The sequence below is a fragment of the Heteronotia binoei genome, chromosome 3 (assembly GCF_032191835.1).
Source record: "Heteronotia binoei isolate CCM8104 ecotype False Entrance Well chromosome 3, APGP_CSIRO_Hbin_v1, whole genome shotgun sequence".
NCBI classification, from domain to species: Eukaryota; Metazoa; Chordata; class Lepidosauria; order Squamata; family Gekkonidae; genus Heteronotia; species Heteronotia binoei.
Genome location: NC_083225.1, coordinates 183,994,198 through 184,013,956, shown reverse-complemented (window position 1 = coordinate 184,013,956; position 19,759 = coordinate 183,994,198). Strand labels below are relative to the sequence as shown.

At 47.8% G+C, this 19,759-nt stretch overlaps 1 protein-coding gene across 1 annotated transcript in view; it reads right to left on the bottom strand.

The window, feature by feature from the left end:
- CCDC90B (coiled-coil domain containing 90B) overlaps positions 1 to 19,759 on the bottom strand; it is a 41,118-nt gene that overhangs the window by 15,586 nt on the left and 5,773 nt on the right. Inside the window, exons 2-4 of the mRNA XM_060235333.1 lie at positions 6,807 to 7,034; positions 2,640 to 2,759; positions 938 to 1,041 (exon numbers count right to left, since the gene is read on the bottom strand). Of these exons, the coding sequence (XP_060091316.1) occupies positions 938 to 1,041; positions 2,640 to 2,759; positions 6,807 to 7,034 (452 nt within the window). The remainder of the gene's footprint in view (positions 1 to 937; positions 1,042 to 2,639; positions 2,760 to 6,806; positions 7,035 to 19,759) is intronic.

The window sequence follows — 19,759 nt, the reverse complement described above, 5'->3', positions numbered from 1 at the left end:
CTCTTGAAGCTTCCTGGTTTGTTGCTTTAAATCACTTCTCCCGGCAGCTTGGAGATGCATTTAAAGTTGCTTTCTTTTCCCTCCCTCTCATCCATTCCTCTCTCTCTCATCTTCCTCCCTCCCTCCCTCCAATTCCTTCCTCCTCCCCTTAATTCCTTCCTTCCTTTCTCCCTCAATTCCTTCCTCCCTCAATTCCTCCCTTCCTTAATCCCTCCCTCCCTTTATTGCTTCCTCCCTCCCTCAATTCCTTCCTCCCTCAATTCCTTCCTTCCTCCCTCCCTTAATTCCTCCCTCCCTCAATTCCTCCCTCCCTCAATTCCTTCCTTCCTCCCTCCCTTAATTTCTTCCTCCCTCAATTCCTCCCTCCCTTAATTCCTTCCTTCCTTAATTCCTCCCTCCCTCCCTCAATTCCTCCCTCCCTTCATTCCTTCCTCCCTCAATTCCTTCCTTCCTTAATTCCTCCCTCCCTTAATTCCTTCCTCCCTCAATTCCTTCCTTCCTTCCTCCCTTAATTCCTTCCTTCCTCCCTCAATTCCTCCCTCCCTTAATTCCTTCCTCCCTCAATTCCTTCCTCCCTCGATTCCTTCCTCCCTCCCTCCCAGCTCTCTCAAATGTCTGACTTGTGTGGCTCTCAAACATCTGACATTTATTCGATGTGGCTCTTACATTAAGCAAGTTTGGCCACCCCTGATCTAGGAGGAGAAGCCCTCCCGAGCAGCAGCAGGAGGGGTGAGCTGGAGAACTAGCACAGGAGCAGCAGTGAACAACATCACCTCCCTTTGTGCACACTGATCTGTCTGACGGGCCCTTCCCCAAGTACTGTGTCCTAAGGTCCCTGGTCGAAAGAGTGGAATACAAATGTAACAGATATCAGAGAGCAACATTCATTCAAGGACAGAGTGCCTGGCAAGGAATGAGAGCTGGGAGGATCGGTTACCTGCTGCGCTTGAGTGACCATGTCCTTGTAGACGGTATCTAAGCTGACGCCGGACAGGGCCATTAATGCTGACACGATGGTTTGGGCCTGTTCTTTCGTGAAGCCTGGCGGGGAAGAGGAAGGCACAGCATGAAAAGCAGGGAACCGTACAAGGGAAGATTCGGCTACACCAGGGGCCCCCAACACGGTGCCTGTTGCCATGGTGCCCACCAGCAGCTTTTGCAGTGCCGCTCAAGCATTTTCAGGAAGTGGGTGGGGCTTTTGCCCAGCTGGGGTTCTGACTGGCTGTGGAGATTAAAAAGCATCCTGTTAAACAGAACTTCTTCCTGAAAGGTCAAAAAGTTACTATCAGTTATATACACGGTCAACCCCAGACATTGTGGCCTCCTCTGCTTCTTGCAGTGGCCATTTTGTGATTGGCTCTACCTAGTGTGGCAGCCATTTTGTGCTTGTGCCCTGTGTCAGAATTCCAAAAAGGCTCAGAAGCTTAAAAAGCTTGGGGACCCCTGAGCTATATTATAATCCTGCAATCATATACATCCAGAAATGGCCTTTAATTCTAGCCAGGGCTTTTTTTGTAGAGCCAGTTTGGTGTAGTGGTTAAGTGTGCGGACTCTTATCTGGGAGAACCAGGTTTGATTCCCCACTCCTCCACTTGCACCTGCTGGAATGGCCTTGGGTCAGCCATAGCTCTGGCAGAGGTTGTCCTTGAAAGGGCAGCTGCTGTGAGAGCCCTCTCCAGCCCCACCCACCTCACAGGGTGTCTGTTGTGAGGGGAGAAGACATAGGAGATTGTAAGCCGCTCTGAGTCTCTGATTCAGGGAGAAGGGCGGGATATAAATCTGCAATTCTTCTTCTTCTTGTTAAAAAAAAATGTAGAGTACACAGACCTGCTCCTCTCCAGGAGGGGTCTCATCTCTTCCTCCTCCCACCTCGAGGCAGCTGCTAAATCTGATCTCTGAGAGTTTATTTTCCTCAGGAGCTCATCAGCTCATATTTGGCACAGTCCTAATTTGCAGAACTACTTGCCACCCCTGCGAAGCAGGACAGCACCAAGGAACATTTAGACCAATTTTATTCCTAGCAGCAGGGCTTTTTTTTGTAGCAGGAACTTTTTTGCATATTAGGCCACCCCCCCCCCCATGTAGCCAATCCTCCTGGAGCTTACAGTAGGCCCTGTAAGCTCTTGGAGGATTGGCTAGATCAGGGGTGTGTGGCCTAATATGCAAAGGAGTTCCTGCTACAAAAAAAGCCATGCCTAGCACTATCAAGTGCTTGCAAAATCCATAACAGGATGCCAAACTTGCCGAAAAGTTATTATTCCTTGACTACAGTCTGGCAAGCCAGAGTTGGAATTTTACACTGATTAAGGTTCAGTTTTCACACTGCATCTTTAGCTGCGATTAAAAAAGAAAGCGAGAGACAGAGAGATGCTACACTTGACAGGTATCGTCACGCTACGCGAGTCTTTGCACTCAACACACCTCGTGGCTATGCGGCTAGTCAACAAAAATCTGAGAAAAATCTTGCCTGACATTTTCTTAAAGACGAGCAAGGCAAAAACGGCTGTTCTGCCTGGAAACCAAGGAACAGGGAGGGCAGCACAGAGTATAAGCCAAGGCCTCTTATGCTCCCTCCTCAGAGGAGGAGCCAAGTGACAGCAAGGGTTCAGTTGAACTGATCAAGCGTCCCTCTTCCTTACCGTGAGCTTCCAGGTCCCGCACCATGTTGTGGGTGTCGAAAGTGAGCTTCCGTTGCTCCAGAGGGGTGATCTCGACCCTTCGGACGTCGTACGAACTCACAGGGGCCGTAGCCGCAAAGCCTGGAACAGGAGAGATGGCCGGGAAACTTCACTGAGGTAGAACACAGGATCATAGAAGAATTACAGTAACTGCCTCGCCCACATCCAGCTGGTGCCTTTCCACGCATAATTTAAAGCCATACTTGTGAGACCTATCGTCTGCTGCCAGTAAGAACGGTTCCTTGCCCTCCTCTAAATGGAAAGGAAAGGAAAGGTCCCCCGTGCAAGCACCAGTTGTTTCTGACTCTGGGGTGACATTGCTTTCACAACGTTTTCACGGCAGACTTTTTCTGTGGTGGTTTGCCATTGCCTTCCCCAGTTATCTACACTTTCCCCCCCAGCAAGCTAGGTACTCATTTGACCGACCTTGGAAGGATGGAAGGCTGAGTCAACATGGAGTCGGCTATCTGAACCAGCTTCCACTGGGATCTAACTCAGGTCATGAGCAGAGGGCTCTGACTGCAGTACTGCAGCTTTACCACCCTGCACCACGGGGCTCTTGTCCTCTAAATGACAACCCTCCCAATACTTCAAGAGAGCCATAATTTTTCAACCCCCTTTTCTCCAGACTGAACATTCCCAAGTCCCCTCAGCCTTTCCTCCAAGGGCTTTGTCTCCAGGCCCCTGATCATAATTTGTGGACTGTTGATGGTGGATTTTGCCTGACTGCTATAAATACTGTATGAATTATGATTAGTGGAATTATGAATGAATTATTACTATTTGAATTATTTATGGCTGCTTTAGTAATCTGGGGTTATGATACTTTGGTAGATATTTTCTAACAACTTCCAAGAATGGGCTGAAGATCGCCCACTATTACAACCGATCTCCAGATGACAGAGGTCAGTTCACCTGGAGAAAATGGCCGCCTCAATAGCATTGTCCCCCACTGAAGTCCCTCCCTTCATCTCCCCAAGCCCCACCTTCCTCAGACTCCATCCCCAAAATCTCCAAGTATTTCACAACCCCGAACCGGCAACTCTTATCGGGAGCTGTAGGAAGTACGTACACAAAAGAACCCAGCTTGTTGAAGTTCTGTTGATAGATATAAAGAGCCAGTTTGATGTAGTGGTTAAGTGCATGGAATCTTATCTGGGAGAACCGCATTTGATTCCCCACTCCTCCACTTGCACCTGCTGGAATGGCCTTGGGTCAGCCATAGCTCTGGCAGAGGTTGTCCTTGAAAGGGCAGCTGCTGTGAGAGCCCTCTCAGCCCCACCCCCCTCACAGGGTATCTGTTGTGGGGGGAGAAGATATAGGGGATTGTAAACCGCTTTGAGTCTCGGATTCAGAGAGAAGGGTGGGGTATAAATCTGCAATTCTTCTTCTTCTTCGTAACCACGTCAATCAAAAACAGAACCTCCCTGTTCATACTTCTCAGAAAACAAAGTAATTACATTTGTCAATTATAGGGCAGGATACAAACAGGAACAATATTCTGAAGGGCAATAGGATTTCAGAGGGCAAGCAAAGAGAGAACACTGGCAAAGATGGGAGCCTTCATGTGAAGGGACAATCTACCTCCAACTCTGATACTTTGAAGCCAAGCTCCGGGGGAACTACGCTCCAAAAGTCCCCTATTTTAGGATACTTCTCTCTGGTTCTTGGGAATCTTGTAATCAGGGAATTACAAGAGCTGCCGTTTGTTTTTCTGGGTCCCCTAGGGATGCCAACCTCCAGGCAAGGCCTGGGGATCTCCTGGAATTACAGCTCATTTCTAGACTAAAGAGATCAGTTCCCCTGGATGCTTTGGAGGGTGGATTCTGTATGGCATTGTATCCCACTGAGGTCCCTGTCCTCCCCAGGCGCCATCCTTAAATCTGTAGGAAATTCTCAACCTGGATCTGGCAACTCTAATACAGAGCATCACTTGCCCCAGACAGAGAGTTCCAACAATATGCTGTGGCTAATAGCCACTGATGGACCTCTACTCCATATGCTTATCCAGCTTCAAGAGGGGATTGGATAAACATCTGGAGCAGAGGTCCATCAGTGGCTATTAGCCACAGTGTATCACTGGTGCTGGAGAAGACTCTTGAGGGTCCCTTGGACTGCAAGAAGATCCAATCAGTCAGTCCTAAGGGAAATCAACCCAGACTGTTCCCTGGAAGGTCAGATGCTGAAGCTGAAGCTCAAAGACTTTGGCCACCCAATGAGAAGGGAGCACTCCCTGGAGAAGACTCTTGAAAGTCCCTTGGACTGCAAGAAGATCCAATCAGTCAGTCCTAAGGGAAATCAACCCAGACTTTTCCCTGGAAGGTCAGATGCTGAAGCTGAAGCTCAAATACTTTGGCCACCCAATGAGAAGGGAGCACTCACTGGAGAAGATCCTGATGCTGGGAAAGACAGAAGGCAAAAGAAGAAGGGGACGGCAAAAGATGAGATGGCTGCACAGCGTTACTGATGTAATAAACACGAATTTGAGCAGACTTTGGAGGATGGTGGAAAACAGGAGGGCCTGGTGTGACTTTGTCCACGGGGTCGCAAAGTGTTGGACTTGATTGTGTGACTGAACAACATCGTTGGAACTCTCTGTCTGGGGCAAGTGATGCTCTGTATTCTTGGTGTTTGGGGGGGGGGGCAACAGTGTGAGGGCTTCTAGCGTCCTGGCCCCAGTGATGGACCTCCTGATGGCATCTGGGGTTTTTTTGGCCACTGTGTGACACAGAGTGTTGGACTGGATGGGCCACTGGCCTGATCCAGCATGGCTTCTTTTATGTTCTTAACCCTCCCTCCCTCCCCCCCCCCCCCCCAGTCTTAGACTAAGAACCTGGCAACTCTATTTCTCCTCTTCCTAGAAATTACATTTCATAGTAATGTGGAGTGCGGGGGTGGAAAAGAAAGGAACACTCCCACATACAAAATATTAGTCCATGTTACCCTTCTTCCCTCCTCTCACAAATAAATGGTTCTGTAGATAGCCAAGTGCAAGCCAAGTAGCAAGCACAATAAATATGGGTGGCCGTGTTAGCCTGTCTGTAGCAGCAGAAAAGAGCAAGAGTCCAGGAGCACCTTTAAGACTAACAAAACTTGTGGCAGGAGGTCACTGTGGCTCAGTGGTAGAGCACCTGCTTGGCATGCAGAAGGTCCCAGGTTCAATCTCTGGTATTTCCAGTTAAAAGATCAGGCAGTAGGTGATAGGAAAGACCTCTGCCTGAGACCCTGGTGGGGTTGCCAGGTTTGGGTTGGAAAACACCTGGAGACTGTAGGGGTGGAGCCAGGGGAGAGCGGAGTTTGGTGAGGGGAGGGGCCTCAGCATGGGACAATGCCATAGAGCCTACCCTTCAAAGTAGCCATTTTCTCCAGGGGAGCTGATCTTTGCCAGCTGGAGATCAGCAGAAAAAGCAGATCTCCAGGCCCCACCAGGAGGCTGGCAATCCTGGAGAGCAGCTGCCAGTCTGAGTAGACAACACTGATGTTGATGGACCAAGGGTCTGGTTCAGTATAAGGCAGCTTCATGCGCTTGTCGCTTATAACAGCTCAGCCCGTGTGACAAATTTCGTTAATCTTTTCTACTGCTACAAAGCACAGCTAGCACCACAGTCCTAAGTATGTGCATTTCTTAAAATGGGAACTTTTATGTTGAGATGCCAGTGCTGGCCAGTTTATTATATAGTTATGCACACGCTGCACTTTGCGGGTGGGGGAAGAACTTTATAGAAACGTGTTATCCTAAGGGCAGAGGTGGCCAAACACACTTAACTCTTAACCCAAGCATGGAAACAGCGTCCCCGTTTTCAACCCTGAAACTTTACAGCTCCTTCCCTTCGCATTTTGATTACAGACATCCCTTGGGTCCCTGCCAAAGGCTATACAGGGCGATTCACACGTCACCCAGTGACCAACCCGGGTTTGCGAATAAACATATATTCAAGAGAACGCAGCCGCTGATCTTTGTACCTTTAATAGAGTTACGCCCCGCACGTGTTTCCTCGCCCCCCGCCTGCCACATTCCCCACGTTACACTGCTAGATCTACGAAGCGTGCAAAACGTAACGTGGGAAAGGGACCTAAGTGCTGCAATAGACGGCCTGAAAGTCTGCCCCTGCACCTGAGCTCAAATACCTTTCCGGGAGGTGGCGAATCGTTCGGTGCTCCGCCCCAGGAGCCTGGCTCCCAACCCCCCAAACCGCAGCATCTTCCTCCCTTCATGCAGCAGCTCGCTAATAAAGAATAACGGGGAAGCTCGGGATCCGGACCCACTTCCGCCCTGGAGCCCGACTGCTTGCTGGGAAATGTAGTTCTTTCTAGGCACGCCGGGAGTTCTACGTCCTCCTGCTGCCGCGGGGCATTCTGGGAAATGTAGTTAGTGCAGGCTGTAGGCGGGAGACCTCCCGGACAAGCAGCAGAGCTAGTAGATGCAAATCGGCAGCGTGTTGGTCTGAAGTAGTAGAACAAAATAGGAGTCGATTGCACCTTTAAGAGCAACTCAGTTTTATTCAGAACGTTAAGCTTTCGTGCACATGCACACTTCTTCAGACGAGGAATGAGGTACAGTAAGCAGAGCCACATATAACTGGTGGGGTTTAGAATGCCAAGTGGTACAAAGTTAAAAACCAATAGCAGAATAGTAAAATTAACGAATTCAGAAAACCTTGGATCTGGATTGAATTAGCGTGGGAATCCATAAAACAGTAACATGTCAGAATGTGAGAATGCCTGTTAATTATTCTATTGCTAATAAACCTGGGTCAATAAGAAGGCATTTCTTTCCCAGAAGTTTTTCCTGTCCAACTAATTTACCTTTTAACATGTAACATAAATATACACACACACACACATCATTCTAGTTTGCCGTTAGGGAAAAATACATTAAAATATACTAGGATATATCATTCTAGTTTGCCGTTTTACATCATTCTAGTTTGCCGTTATAGAGGATATACATAATTCTAGTTTGCCGTTAGGAAAAAATACATTAAAATATACTAGAAGATGGGTTTGATATATGAGATAAACAGCCAATATCCCTAGTTTGAGCATGTCAATACAAAAGCATTATTCTGATACACTATCCTAAAAGAGAAACACATTGGAATACTGTGTATATATCGCCCTACTTGGTGAAAGCGGGTTCAGCATATGTAATGATATGATACAGCAGAGCTAGTAGGCAAGTCGCACCTTTTAAGACCAACTACGTTTTATTCAGAATGTAAGCTTTCGTATGCTCTAAGCAGACTTCATCAGACAAAACTGGAATGGCAAGCAGTCCTAAATATAGAGAAAGTGGGCAGTGAGTTGGTATGTAGAGTCATGGAAATGTTTGCAGAGTAGCTTGCCTTTCCTATTCCACGTGCCAGGAGGGTACGGCTGGTACATTTTTTAATCCTGCTTTTCTTCCAAGGAGCTCAGAGCCACGTGTATTTGGCTCCCTGCCACCCCCATTTTATTTTCACAACAACCCTGCGAGGTAAGGTTGCCAGCCTCCAGGTGGGGCCTGGAGATCTCCCGCTTTTATGACTGATTTCCAGCTGGCAGAGATCAGCTCCTCTGGAGAAAATTTCATATATGGGGCGAAGCCTGCTTCATGAGCACATCTCTTTGTCCTGTTGTCTTCTGTGCTGTTTCCAAGGAAACAAAAAAAATCACTGGAGAGAGAAAGGGGACCGTACTCCTAGGTCAAATTACGGTTTCGTTTCTTGCCCTTTCGTCAGCCTGATCTCTCCACAACCATCGTCCCATGGAGCCAGAGAAATACTTTTGGAAGAGCCAGGTGCAGAGCAAAAAAGAAATTAGTTGATCCGAAAACAAAAGGCAGGTAAGGCAGAGTGAGGAGAGCTTAGAGTTGCCAGGTCTGTGTTGGGAAAATACCGGAAGACTTTGGGGGGTGGAGCTGGGAGAAGGCGGGGTTTGGTAAGGGGAGGGGCCTCAGCAGGGTACAATGCCATAGCGTGCACCCTTCAAAGCAGCCATTTTCTCCAGGGGAGCCGATCTCTGCCGGCTAGAGATCAGTTGTAAAAGCAGGAGATCTCCAGGCACCACCTAGAGGCTGGCAACTCTAGAAGAGCCTTGACTGAAAACTGGTTTGAGATTAGGGTTGCCAGGTCTAATTCAAGAAATATCTGCGGGCTTTGGGGGTGGAGCCAGGAGCAAGCTTGTGACAAACATAATAGAACTCAGAAGGGAGTTCTGGCCATGACGTTTAAAGAGACCACACGCTTTTTAAATTCCTTCCCTCCATTGAAAATAATGGAGGATGGGGGCACCTTCTTTTGGGGCTCATAGAATTGGACCCCCTGGTCCAATCTTTCTGAAACTTGGAGGGTATTTTGAGGAGAGGCACTGGATGCTAAGCTGCAGATTTGATGCCTCTATCTCAAAATGCAGCCCCCCGGAACCCTAGATACCCACAGATCAATTCTCTATTATACCATATGGGGATCTGTCTCCATAGGGAATAATGGAGTGCCCAGCAGACATTTCCCTACCCCCCCGCGCTTTCTGATGACCCTGAAGCAGGGGGAGGGTCTCCAAACCGGGGGATCCCCTGCCCCCACCTGGGGATTGGCAACCCTACTTGAGACTGATTTCTGTCAAAATATGCTTCTGAAAACAATGGCCTTACCTGAGGTGGGGGGGGAGGCCAAAACGGTGCCTGTGTCCATTAGAGGGCAGCAGTCAACAGCAAAACCCACCAATGCTTCCTACTGAGCTGTTTTGTTTCTTTAAATGGATAAGAAAGGGTGAAGCAAGCAAGGAATAAACTTTGGAGGGGTTGTGGCTCAGGGGAAGAGCCTCTGCTTGGCATGCAGAAGGTCCCAGGTTCAATTCCGGCCATCTCCAGTTAAAAGGACCTGGCAGTTAAGTGATGGGAAAGACTTCAGCTTGAGGCTCTGGAGAGCAACTGCCAGTCTGAGTAGACAAGACTGACGTGGATAGGCAAAGTATATACTGTATAAGGCAGCTTGATGTTTATGTTTTCAACGTTGTCTGATGCAAGAGGTACACCCCCTAGAGGTCAATTTCTAGGGTTGCCAACCTCCAGGTAGCACCTGGAGACACCCCCCCCACCACTATTGTAGCTGATCCTTCAGACAACCAAGATCAGTTCCCCTGGAGAAAACGACTGCTTTGGAAGGTGGCTCTATGGCATTATACCTGGCTGAGGTCCCTCCCTTCCTTAAACCCCACCCTTCCCAGACTCCATTCCCCAAAGCTCCAGGTATTTCCTAAAGCAGAGCTGGCAATCCTATCAATTCCCCCCTTCCCTGCCACCAGATCTGTACATATGCGTAGAATCATAGAGTTGGGGTGGCCAAGCTTGCTTAATGCAACAGCGACATAGAATCATGAGCGCCGCAAGATAGGAAGGAAGGAAAAGAGGTGGAGGTGGAAGGGGAGGTGAAAAGAAAGCAACTTTAAATGCATTCCCTAAGCCACAGGCTAGCTTGGCTTGGAGAAGTGATTTAAAGAAAGAAATGCCTTCTCCAAGCTGGCCGATGGGGCATTGGAGGCTTCAAGAGCCGCACAATACATGTGAAAGAGCCCCATATGGTTTTGGCCACCCCTTGCCTGGGATATATTTTTGTCCCCCATCTCTTTTAAAAAAAACCCCCAAACCCTGCGCAATACAGGATCAGCCTAAGCGGTGCTTACTGATACTTGAACAAAAAGCCTACGTGGTTTATTGGTTTGAATGTCCGATGCAGGTTCAAATACTCATATAGCCATGAAGCTCAGTGACTCTTTCAATATTGCATTTTCGCTTTATTGTGTATATATTTGTTTGTTTGTTTGTTTTCCCCCTTTCCCCTTCACCTTCCTTTTCTGGGAAGTTAGTTCACCCTGTGAATTCCATGCGCTCTATAAGCTGAGCTCTTTTGAACTCGTCAGTATGTATTTTCTGTGTCCTATGAGGAAAGGTTGAAGGAGCTGGAGATGTTTAGCCTGGAGAGGAGGCAGCTGAGAGGTGATAGGATCACCGTCTTCATGTACTTGAAGGGCTGTCAGAGAGAGGATGGTGTGGAATTGTTTTCTCTGGCCCCGGAAGGTAGGATCAGAACCAATGGGTTGAAATTAAATCAAAAGAGATTCCGGCTCAACATTAGGAAGAACTTTCTGATCGTTAGAGTGATTCCTTAGTCAACAGGCTTCCTCAGGAGGTGGTAGGCTCTCCTTCCTTGGAGGTTTTTAAACTGAGGATAGATGGCCCTCTGACAGCAATGAAGATCCTGTGAATTTAGGGGGAGGTGTTTGTGAGTTTCCTGCATTGTGCAGGGGGTTGGACTAGATGACCCTGGATGTCCCTTCCAACTCTATGATTCTATGTTGGGAGTTTATTTTGCAGCTTTTTATTTTAGTTTTTTAAACTTAAATTCTATTAATTTTCAATATAGCAATAAAAATACGATAACCCAAACAGTATTGCCTTAGTACATCATTCTCCTTTTAACTGTAATAAAAGAACCATAATAGCTGCTTTATTCTAATTCAACTTTTTAAATCAGTTCCTTCCCTGTAAAGTAATGAAATAAATTTGAGATTATCTTATACTACATATACTATAATAGTGTTTTAATAATAAATGATTTAACATATAAAATGTTGGGAAAGAATCTTAAAAAGAAAAGTGTGATTTCTGAGTTTTGATCACATTATCTCGTATCTAACTCTTGAACTTCACCTGTCTAAATCTGATCCTAGGATAATAGTACAGATGTGTTATTAGAGGTTTTTGCCTGGGAGGAGGGGGCATTTAAAGGGTTAAGATTTTGTGAATATTTGACTGCACTTTATCGTTTTAAAAAATGTAATTAAAAAAAGAGAATGAGAAATGACAGTGGCCTTGGGACAATCTCTCTCTGTCTCTCTCTCTCTGTATAGCCTACCCCGCAGGTTGGTTGTTGTGAAGATAAAATGGCAAGGTAAAAATGCAATCAATTGATGTGCATGCATGTGAGGTTGCCAACCTCCAGGTGCAACCAGGAGAGCTGGCATTTTCACTGATCTCCAGACTGCAAAGATCAGTTAACTGGGAGAAAATGGCTGCTTTGGAAGGCTGACTATGAAATCACGTCCTCGCTGAGCTCCCTCCCTCCACCGCCCCTGGCACTGCCCCCAGATCTCCAGGAATTCCCCAACCCAGAGCTGGCAACCCCAACCCGTATTTAACTTGAGCCATAAAAATGATGGGAAATAAGAACCACAGTGTTGCATGAATGGTTGTATTGGGGGGCGGGGGATGTACTTTGGGGGGGGAACCAAGGAACAATACAGAGTAGCAACCAGGGGTGGAATTCTAGCAGGAGCTCCTTTGCATAGTAGGCCACACATCCCTGATGTAGCCAATAGGGTTGCCAAGTTCTCTTGAAGCCCTGGCAGGGGACATTCATGTGCGCAATGAAATGACGTCACCTGGAAGGCTGCTCTAGGCATTTCCGGGAAAACTCTATGGTTTTCTCGGATGCTTTAGCCACCTGGGAGGTAAAACTCTATGGTATTGTACCATAGAGTTTTACCTCCCAAATGGCTAGAGCGTCTGGGAAAACCATAGAGTCTTCCCAGAAACGCCTAGAGCGGCCCCACGTGTGCGCTGCCATTTTGATGACATCACTTCCAGGTGAGGTCATCACGCCAGCGACACAGGGGGAGGTTCTCCCCGGCAGCCCAATTTGGGCTGGTGGGTTGGGAACCTCCGAAGTGGGGGATTCCCTTCCTGGACTGGGGGCTTAGCAGCCCTAGTAGCCAATGCTCCAAGAGCTAGTTACAAGGTTCTTTTTTGTAAGCTCTCGGGGGATAGGCTACACCGGGGTGCGTGGCCTAATATGCAAAGGAGCTCCTGGTAGAATTCTACCCCTGGTAGCAACCATTTTATTTTATCATTGTACAAGTTGTCCAGATATACCTACATTCAGCCAGGGCGTTTTTTGAGCAGGAATACAGTTCTGGCTGGCTTGGTGTCAGGGAGTGTGGCCTAAGATGCAAATGAGTTCCTGCTGGGCTTTTTCTACCAAAAAAAGTAGGCTTCCCAACCCTCCCGCTCTGGCGGGAGTCCCCTGGGTTTGCAGCCTCATCTCCCGGTCTTCAAGAAGTGGGAAGCGGGGGGTGGGGGGTGGAGGGGGGGGAGAACATACCTGTAGGCTTCATTATAGAGCTCCTGAGCCGTTTGTAAAATGTCTGCCCCTTTAAGGCTGGGCAGGGAGCAGGAAGGGCTTAGGAGAACAGCCCCGCCCTTTCTTTTGCTTTCACTTTCACAGCAAGAGTTCTCCGGAAGAAGATCTGGTAAGTGTGTGTGTGTGTGAGAGGGAGAGGGCAGGGGATTCCCTGGTTTGGAGGCCCTCCCCCCTTTTAGAAAGCGTGGGGGGGGGAGGGAAATGTCTACTGGGCATTCTATTATTCCCTATGGAGAACGATTCCCATAGGGAATAATAGGGAATTCATCCGTTGGTATTGGGGGCTCTGGGGGGGCTATTTTTTGAGGTAGAGGCACCAAATTTTTAGTATAACATCGAGTGCCTCTCCCCAAAATACCCCCCAAGTTTCAAAACGATTGGACCAGAGGGTCCAATTCTATGAGCCCCAAAAGATGGTGCCCCTATACTTCATTATTTCCTATGGAAGAAAGGAATTTTAAAAGGTGTGCTGTCCCTTTAAATGTGATGGCCAGAACTCCCTTGGAGTTCAATTATGCTTGTCACATCCTTGTTCTTGGCTCCACCCCCAATGTCTCCTGGCTCCACCCCCAAAGTCTCCTGGCTCCACCCCCAAAGTCCCCAGATTTTTCTTTAATTGGACTTGGCAACCCTAAAAAAAAGAGAAAGAAGAAGCCCTGCATTCAGTCAAGAAAAATGTAGCCTGGAGGATAATGAACTAGCAAGAGATTGCACGTTTGGGAATTTATCCATAAAATAAGGTAAAATGACCCAGTTTGACTGTATTTGGCTTTACCCCTCATGTATCGCCTTAAATTTATCTCCAGAATTCTTGATACAAGGACTATCAAGGCATTCCTCTGTTTTTCTGCCTTTTAAGGATTCTGAGTTTCTCACTGGGCGTCAGAGTGTTTAAAGAATGACATTCTTTGTAATTTTCTGCATTGCTTAACGTGTCATGTTAATTCCTATGCTTGGCTTCAACTTGATTTCTGTTTGCAGATTTCTGCTTGTTTTCAGATTTGTGCAGACCAAACCCTATGGCAGAAGAAGACGAGTAGGTTTATATACCCTGCTTTCCTCTGCCTTACGGAGTCTCAAAGCGGTTTACAATCCTCTCCCCACAACAGGTGCCTTGTGAGGTAGGTGGGGCTGAGAAAGTTCTGAGAAAACTTGTAACTGGCCCAAGAAAACTTGTAACTGGCCCAAACTTGTAAAAGGCCACCCAGCAGGCTTCATGTGGAGAAGTGGGGAATCAAACCCAGTTCTCCAAATTAGAGTCTGCTGCTCGTAACCAGCTGACTTATGGGGCCCCTGTAAGGTTTTCAAGGCAAGAGACACTCAGAGGTGGTTGGCTATTGACTTCCTCTGTGTTGGCCACTGTGTGAGACAGGAGGCTGGACTAGATGGACCAGTGGTCTGATCCAGGAGGCCTCTTCTTATGTTCTTATGAAGGCCTCAGCCTCTATGCCCTGTTGTTGGCCCTTCAGAGGAACTGGTTGGCTGCTGTGTGAGACAGGATGCTGGACTAGATGGAGTATTGGTCTGATCCAGCAGGGCTCTTATGTTCTTATGAAGGCCTCAGCCTCTATGCCCTGTTGTTGAGCCTTCAGAGGAACTGGTTGGTCACTGTGTGAGACAGGATGCTGGACTAGATGGAGTATTGGTCTGATCCAGCAGGGCTCTTATGTTCTTATGAAGGCCTCAGCCTCTATGCCCTGTTGTTGGCCCTTCAGAGAAACTGGTTGGCCACTGTGTGAAGCAGGATGCTGGGCTAGATGGACCACTGGTCTGACCCAGCAGGGCTCTTCTGACGTTCTTATGAAGGCCTCAGCCTCTGTGCCCTGTTGTTTGCCCTTCAAAGGAACTGGTTGGGCGCTGTGTGAGACAGGATGCTGGACTAGATGGGCCACTGGTCTGATCCAGCTGGCCTCTTCTTATGTTAAGCATTAATAAAAAGGACATCAGACTCTTTAGTGTCATTTCAGGCTCTCCTCCTAGTTAATTCTATCTCCCCTTCTAGGTTAAAATGTTCACACAATTTTCCACAAAGCTTCACGGAGCAACATGTTAGGATGCTGCGACTCCATTGGCTTAAAAACATTTCAGCAGTCAAGATTAGCTTCTTCAGTGTGACCTCCAAAATCTCCACAGTCTGTTTTTTCAAAGGTGCTGAGCAAAGCGGTCATGTACCTGGAAACTTTTAAATCCTCGAAAACCAGAGTAGTCAGGACGTCATGGATGTTTTAAGGCATCTTGTTATGGCCAGCTATAATGACAGGCAAGCCACCTCTGCTCCTTTCTTGCCTTGGAAACCCCATGAGGTAGAACTTCACGGGGTCACCATGAGTCAGTTGCTACTCAGTGGGACGCTTCATCCAACATCTCTCCTGAAGGTTTAAAAGGCACTTTTATTTTTTAACTTTGATTTACGACATTTGTATCCTGCCTTTCTGCCCTTACCAGGGCCGGCTCTGCCACTACGCAAACTAGGCGATTGCTTAGGGCGCTTGCCTTCTGGGGGCACCAAATTGGACATTATCAGTACCGGGGGAGGCAGAAATTAGCTTTGCCAAGAGTGACAGGCAGTCTAGTGTTGGCCCTGGACCTTACAAAGGTCACCAAAGTGACTTTCTTTCTTGTATTTTTAAATGTGTGTGCCTGGAAGTCATGATGACCTTTGGTGACTGACTCCTACGGGGGACCTGGAGGATATTCAGAGAGGTGGCTGAATAAAGCCTGCCCATGCTTCCTGGCTCTGGTATTCCAAGTTGGTCTCCCATCCAAGTACGTGCCAGGGCTGGCCCTGCTTAACTTTCAAGTTCTGACAAGATTGGGCTTGCCTGGACTATCCAGGTCATGGCTGCTTCCAGTCCACTTTCAAAGTACTTGAGCGATCATTTGCCAGCGGATTTCCCCATTTTGCATTATGCAGTCCAGTTACAAAATGCATTGAACGTGGATTGAAAGCACATGACTCATCATGTGTAGAACGCAACAAGAGTTCTGGTGAACTCAGAATTTCGCACCCGCACCCACACACTGGTGTCATGGTAAGCTGCTCCCGGTAAAGGTATCACATGGATATACTTCTCCCAGTAAAGGTATCACATACCAACTCTGAGTTTGGAAATACCTGGAAATTTGAGGGTGGAGCTTGGGAGAGTTGGATTTAGGGAGAGAAGAAGACATTGGATTTATATCCCACCCTTCACTCTGTATCTCAAAGTGGCTCACAATTTCCTTTATCTTCCTCCCCCACACCTAGGAGAGACCTAGGGCATAATGCCATGAAAGCTGCCTTCTACGGCAGCCGTTTTCTCCAAGAGAAGTGGAATGGATATTTTAAATAAATAATAAATAAGTGATGTGTTTAGTCTGGCAACCAGTTGTAATTCCAGGAGATCCCCACCCTCCACCGGAAGGTTGGCTACCCTATATGGATTGTGGTTTATTTGGGGATTTTAATTTAGGATCAGTACAGCTGCAAACAACATTTCTACACTGGACAGCAGTGCTTAGATGGTCTACTGAAAATCCCATTCTTCTTCTTCTCCTCCTCCTCCTTCTCCATCTCCATCTCCTTCTCCTCCTCCTTCTCCGTCTTCTCCTCCTCCTGGTCTTGGGGTTACCACAGTTTGGTTGTGACTTGAATTCACAGCTACGTAGAATTTCGTTGCATAGAACTTATTCCTTTTGGCAGCACACTGTCAAAATGTCCGACAGCAATTTCGTTCTCTGGGACTGAGGAGAGAGAGAACTGAGAGAGGAGAGAGGGGTGTTAAAAGTTGCCAGAAAATGTCATCGATTCCCTCCACACATCACTCTAACGCCACTCTGCAACTCTCTTGACACCCACTAATGCTATGAATTTTAATACAGGCTGCCTCTATCTCCACCACCCAAAGTACCACCCAGAGCTTTGTACTTCAGAAACGTCTCGCCTGCCGTTGTTTTCACAGATTTTCTTTGCCTGAATAGATTAGAACAGGATTAAGAGCTTTTCTCATCCCGGTCAACAATTTATGAGCTGGGGAAATGCAGAGAACAGATTTCCTTACAGGTCCTTTCAAAATTTAATTCCGCAAATCTTGGCGGGGGAGGCGAGAGGAGGAAGGAAGATGTGACTCACCTCGAGTTCAACCGAACGGAGCCTCCAGAATAGAGACTTCATCACATTGGAGACCTGTCACAGGAGCTATATTCTTCTGGGAACGTTCTGTGGTGGAGACTGAACATAAGAAGAGCCCCGCTGGATCACAGCAGTGGTCCGTTTAGTCCAGCATCCTGCTTTACACAGCGAATAACTTCGACAGAGGGGGAGCATTTTATAGCAAGCAGTGCCAGAGACACTTTCCTCTCGGCAGCAAAGGGTTTAACTTGAGATCGATCTGAACTTCTACGGAAGTTGTAGAAAGATGGGTGAGAAGAGCCCTGCTGGATCAGACCAGTGGTCCATCTAGTCCAGCATCCTCTCCCACACAGCGGCAAACCAGTTTCTCTGAAGGGCCAACAACAGGACATAGAGGCTGAGGCCTTCCCCTGAGGTTGCCTCCTGTTGGCTCTGGGATTCAGAGGTTTAGTGCCTCTGAATGTGGAGGTTCCCTTCAGTCACTGTGGTTAGCAGCCACTGATAGACCTTCCCCTCCATGAATCTGTCTCATCCCCCTTTAAAGCTGTTTGTTCCTGTGGCCATCACTACCTCCTCTGGTGGCAGCGGATTCCACATTTTAATCACTTCCTTCTTAAAGCCCTACAGAACCGTTGGCCAGTCTGCTTTTTCAAAGATTAGATGGCACCTGGGGGGGTTTTTTGGCAGCTGTGTGACGCAGAGTGTTGGACTGGATGGGCCACTGGCCTGATCCAACAGGGCTTCTCTTATGTTCTTATGTGACACAGAGTGTTGGACTGGATGGGCCATTGGCCTGATCCAACATGGCTTCTCTTATGTTCTTATGTGACACAGAGTGTTGGACTGGATGGGCCATTGGCCTGATCCAACATGGCTTCTCTTATGTTCTTATGTGACACAGAGTGTTGGACTGGAGGGGTCATTGGCCTGATCCAACAGGGCTTCTCTTATGTTCTTATGTGACACAGAGTGTTGGACTGGAGGGGCCATTGGCCTGATCCAACAGGGCTTCTCTTATGTTCTTATGTGACACTGAGTGTTGGACTGGAGGGGTCATTGGCCTGATCCAACAGGGCTTCTCTTATGTTCTTATGTGACACAGAGTGTTGGACTGGAGGGGCCATTGGCCTGATCCAACAGGGCTTCTCTTATGTTCTTATGTGACACTGAGTGTTGGACTGGAGGGGCCATTGGCCTGATCCAACATGGCTTCTCTTATGTGACACAGAGTGTTGGACTGGATGGGCCATTGTCCTGATCCAACATGGCTTCTCTTATGTTCTTATGTGACACAGAGTGTTGGACTGGATGGGCCACTGGCCTGATCCAACATGGCTTCTCTTATGTTCTTATGTGACGCAGAGTGTTGGACTGGATGGGCCATTGGCCTGATCCAACATGGCTTCTCTTGTGTAGATTTATCCCCCACCCTTCACTCAAGAGTTTCAGAGCGGCTTACAATCTCCTTCACTTCCCCTCTCCACAACAGATACCCAGTGAGGTAGGTGGGGCTGAGAGAGCTCTGACAGAAGCTGCTCTTGGGAGAACAGCTCTGAGAGAATTTGTGACTGACACAAGATCACCCAGCTGGCTGCGTGTGAAGGAGAAGTGGGGAATCAAACCTGGTTCTCCCAGATTAGAGTCTGCTGCTCCTAACCACTGCACCAAACTGGCGCTCTTTTGGTTTATGAATGTGGTTAGGTATCCTGAAACTCAGTCTTGGCCGTGGAGTCCATTACAAAAAAGAGGCCCAATGTGGTGTAGTGGTTGGAGTGTTGTCCTAGGATCTGTGAGACCCAGGTTCGAATCCTCATTCTGCCATGGAAGCTTGCTGGGTCACGTGGGCCAGTCACGCTCTCTCAGCCTAATTGACCTCATTTTAATCTGGTTCCCGTGGGCACCAGGCCTCTGTTCCTACAGGTTCTTATTATTTTTTAAATTTTATTTACTTACAAAATTTGGACCTCACCTTTTGCCCGTCCAGGGACCCAAGGTGGCCAACAATTTAAAACATGGATGATAAAACCACATTTAAAAGCCGTTAAAATCATCCCCCCCCCAACACACAACATTAGAACAATTAAAACACAATTAAATACATACAGAACATAAAACAGCAGTTGAAAGATTGGTTAGGAAGGAGGGATCACTGAGAGAATGCCAAACCAACAAAAGAAGTCTTGACCCACTGGTGGAAGATGGCAACAGAATCTCATTGAGGGGGAATATTCCAGGACTTTGGAGCCATGTTGAGGAAGGCCGTCTCTCAGGTTGCTACTGAAGGACAAGCAGAAATATGATGTTGTAATATCAGTGCCCTGATTTGGATGGTAGAGCTAGCCAGAGAGCCAGTTTGGTGCAGCGGTTAAATGCGCGGGCTCTTTTTTTGGGAGAACCAGGTTTGATTCCCCACTCCTCCATTTGCAGCTGCTGGAATGGCCTTGAGTCAGTCACAAGTTCTCACAGAGCTGTTCTCTCAAGAGCAGTTTCTGTCAGAGCTCTCTCAGCCCCACCTATCTCAAAGGGTGCCTTTTGTGGGGTGGGAAAGGAAAAGGAGATTGTAAGCCACTCTGAGACTCCTTCAGGAAGTGAAAGCCGTGGTGTAAATCCAGTCTCTTCTTCTGATCTCACCAGATCTCGGAAGGAAACAAGATTGTCCCCAATTAGTACTTGGATGGGGAGGGTTGCCAACTCTAGGTTGGGAAATTCCTGGAGATTTGTGGATGGAGCCTGAAGTGGATGGGGTTTGGGGAGGGGTTATAAAGCCAGAGACCTCCCTCTGAAAAGCAGCC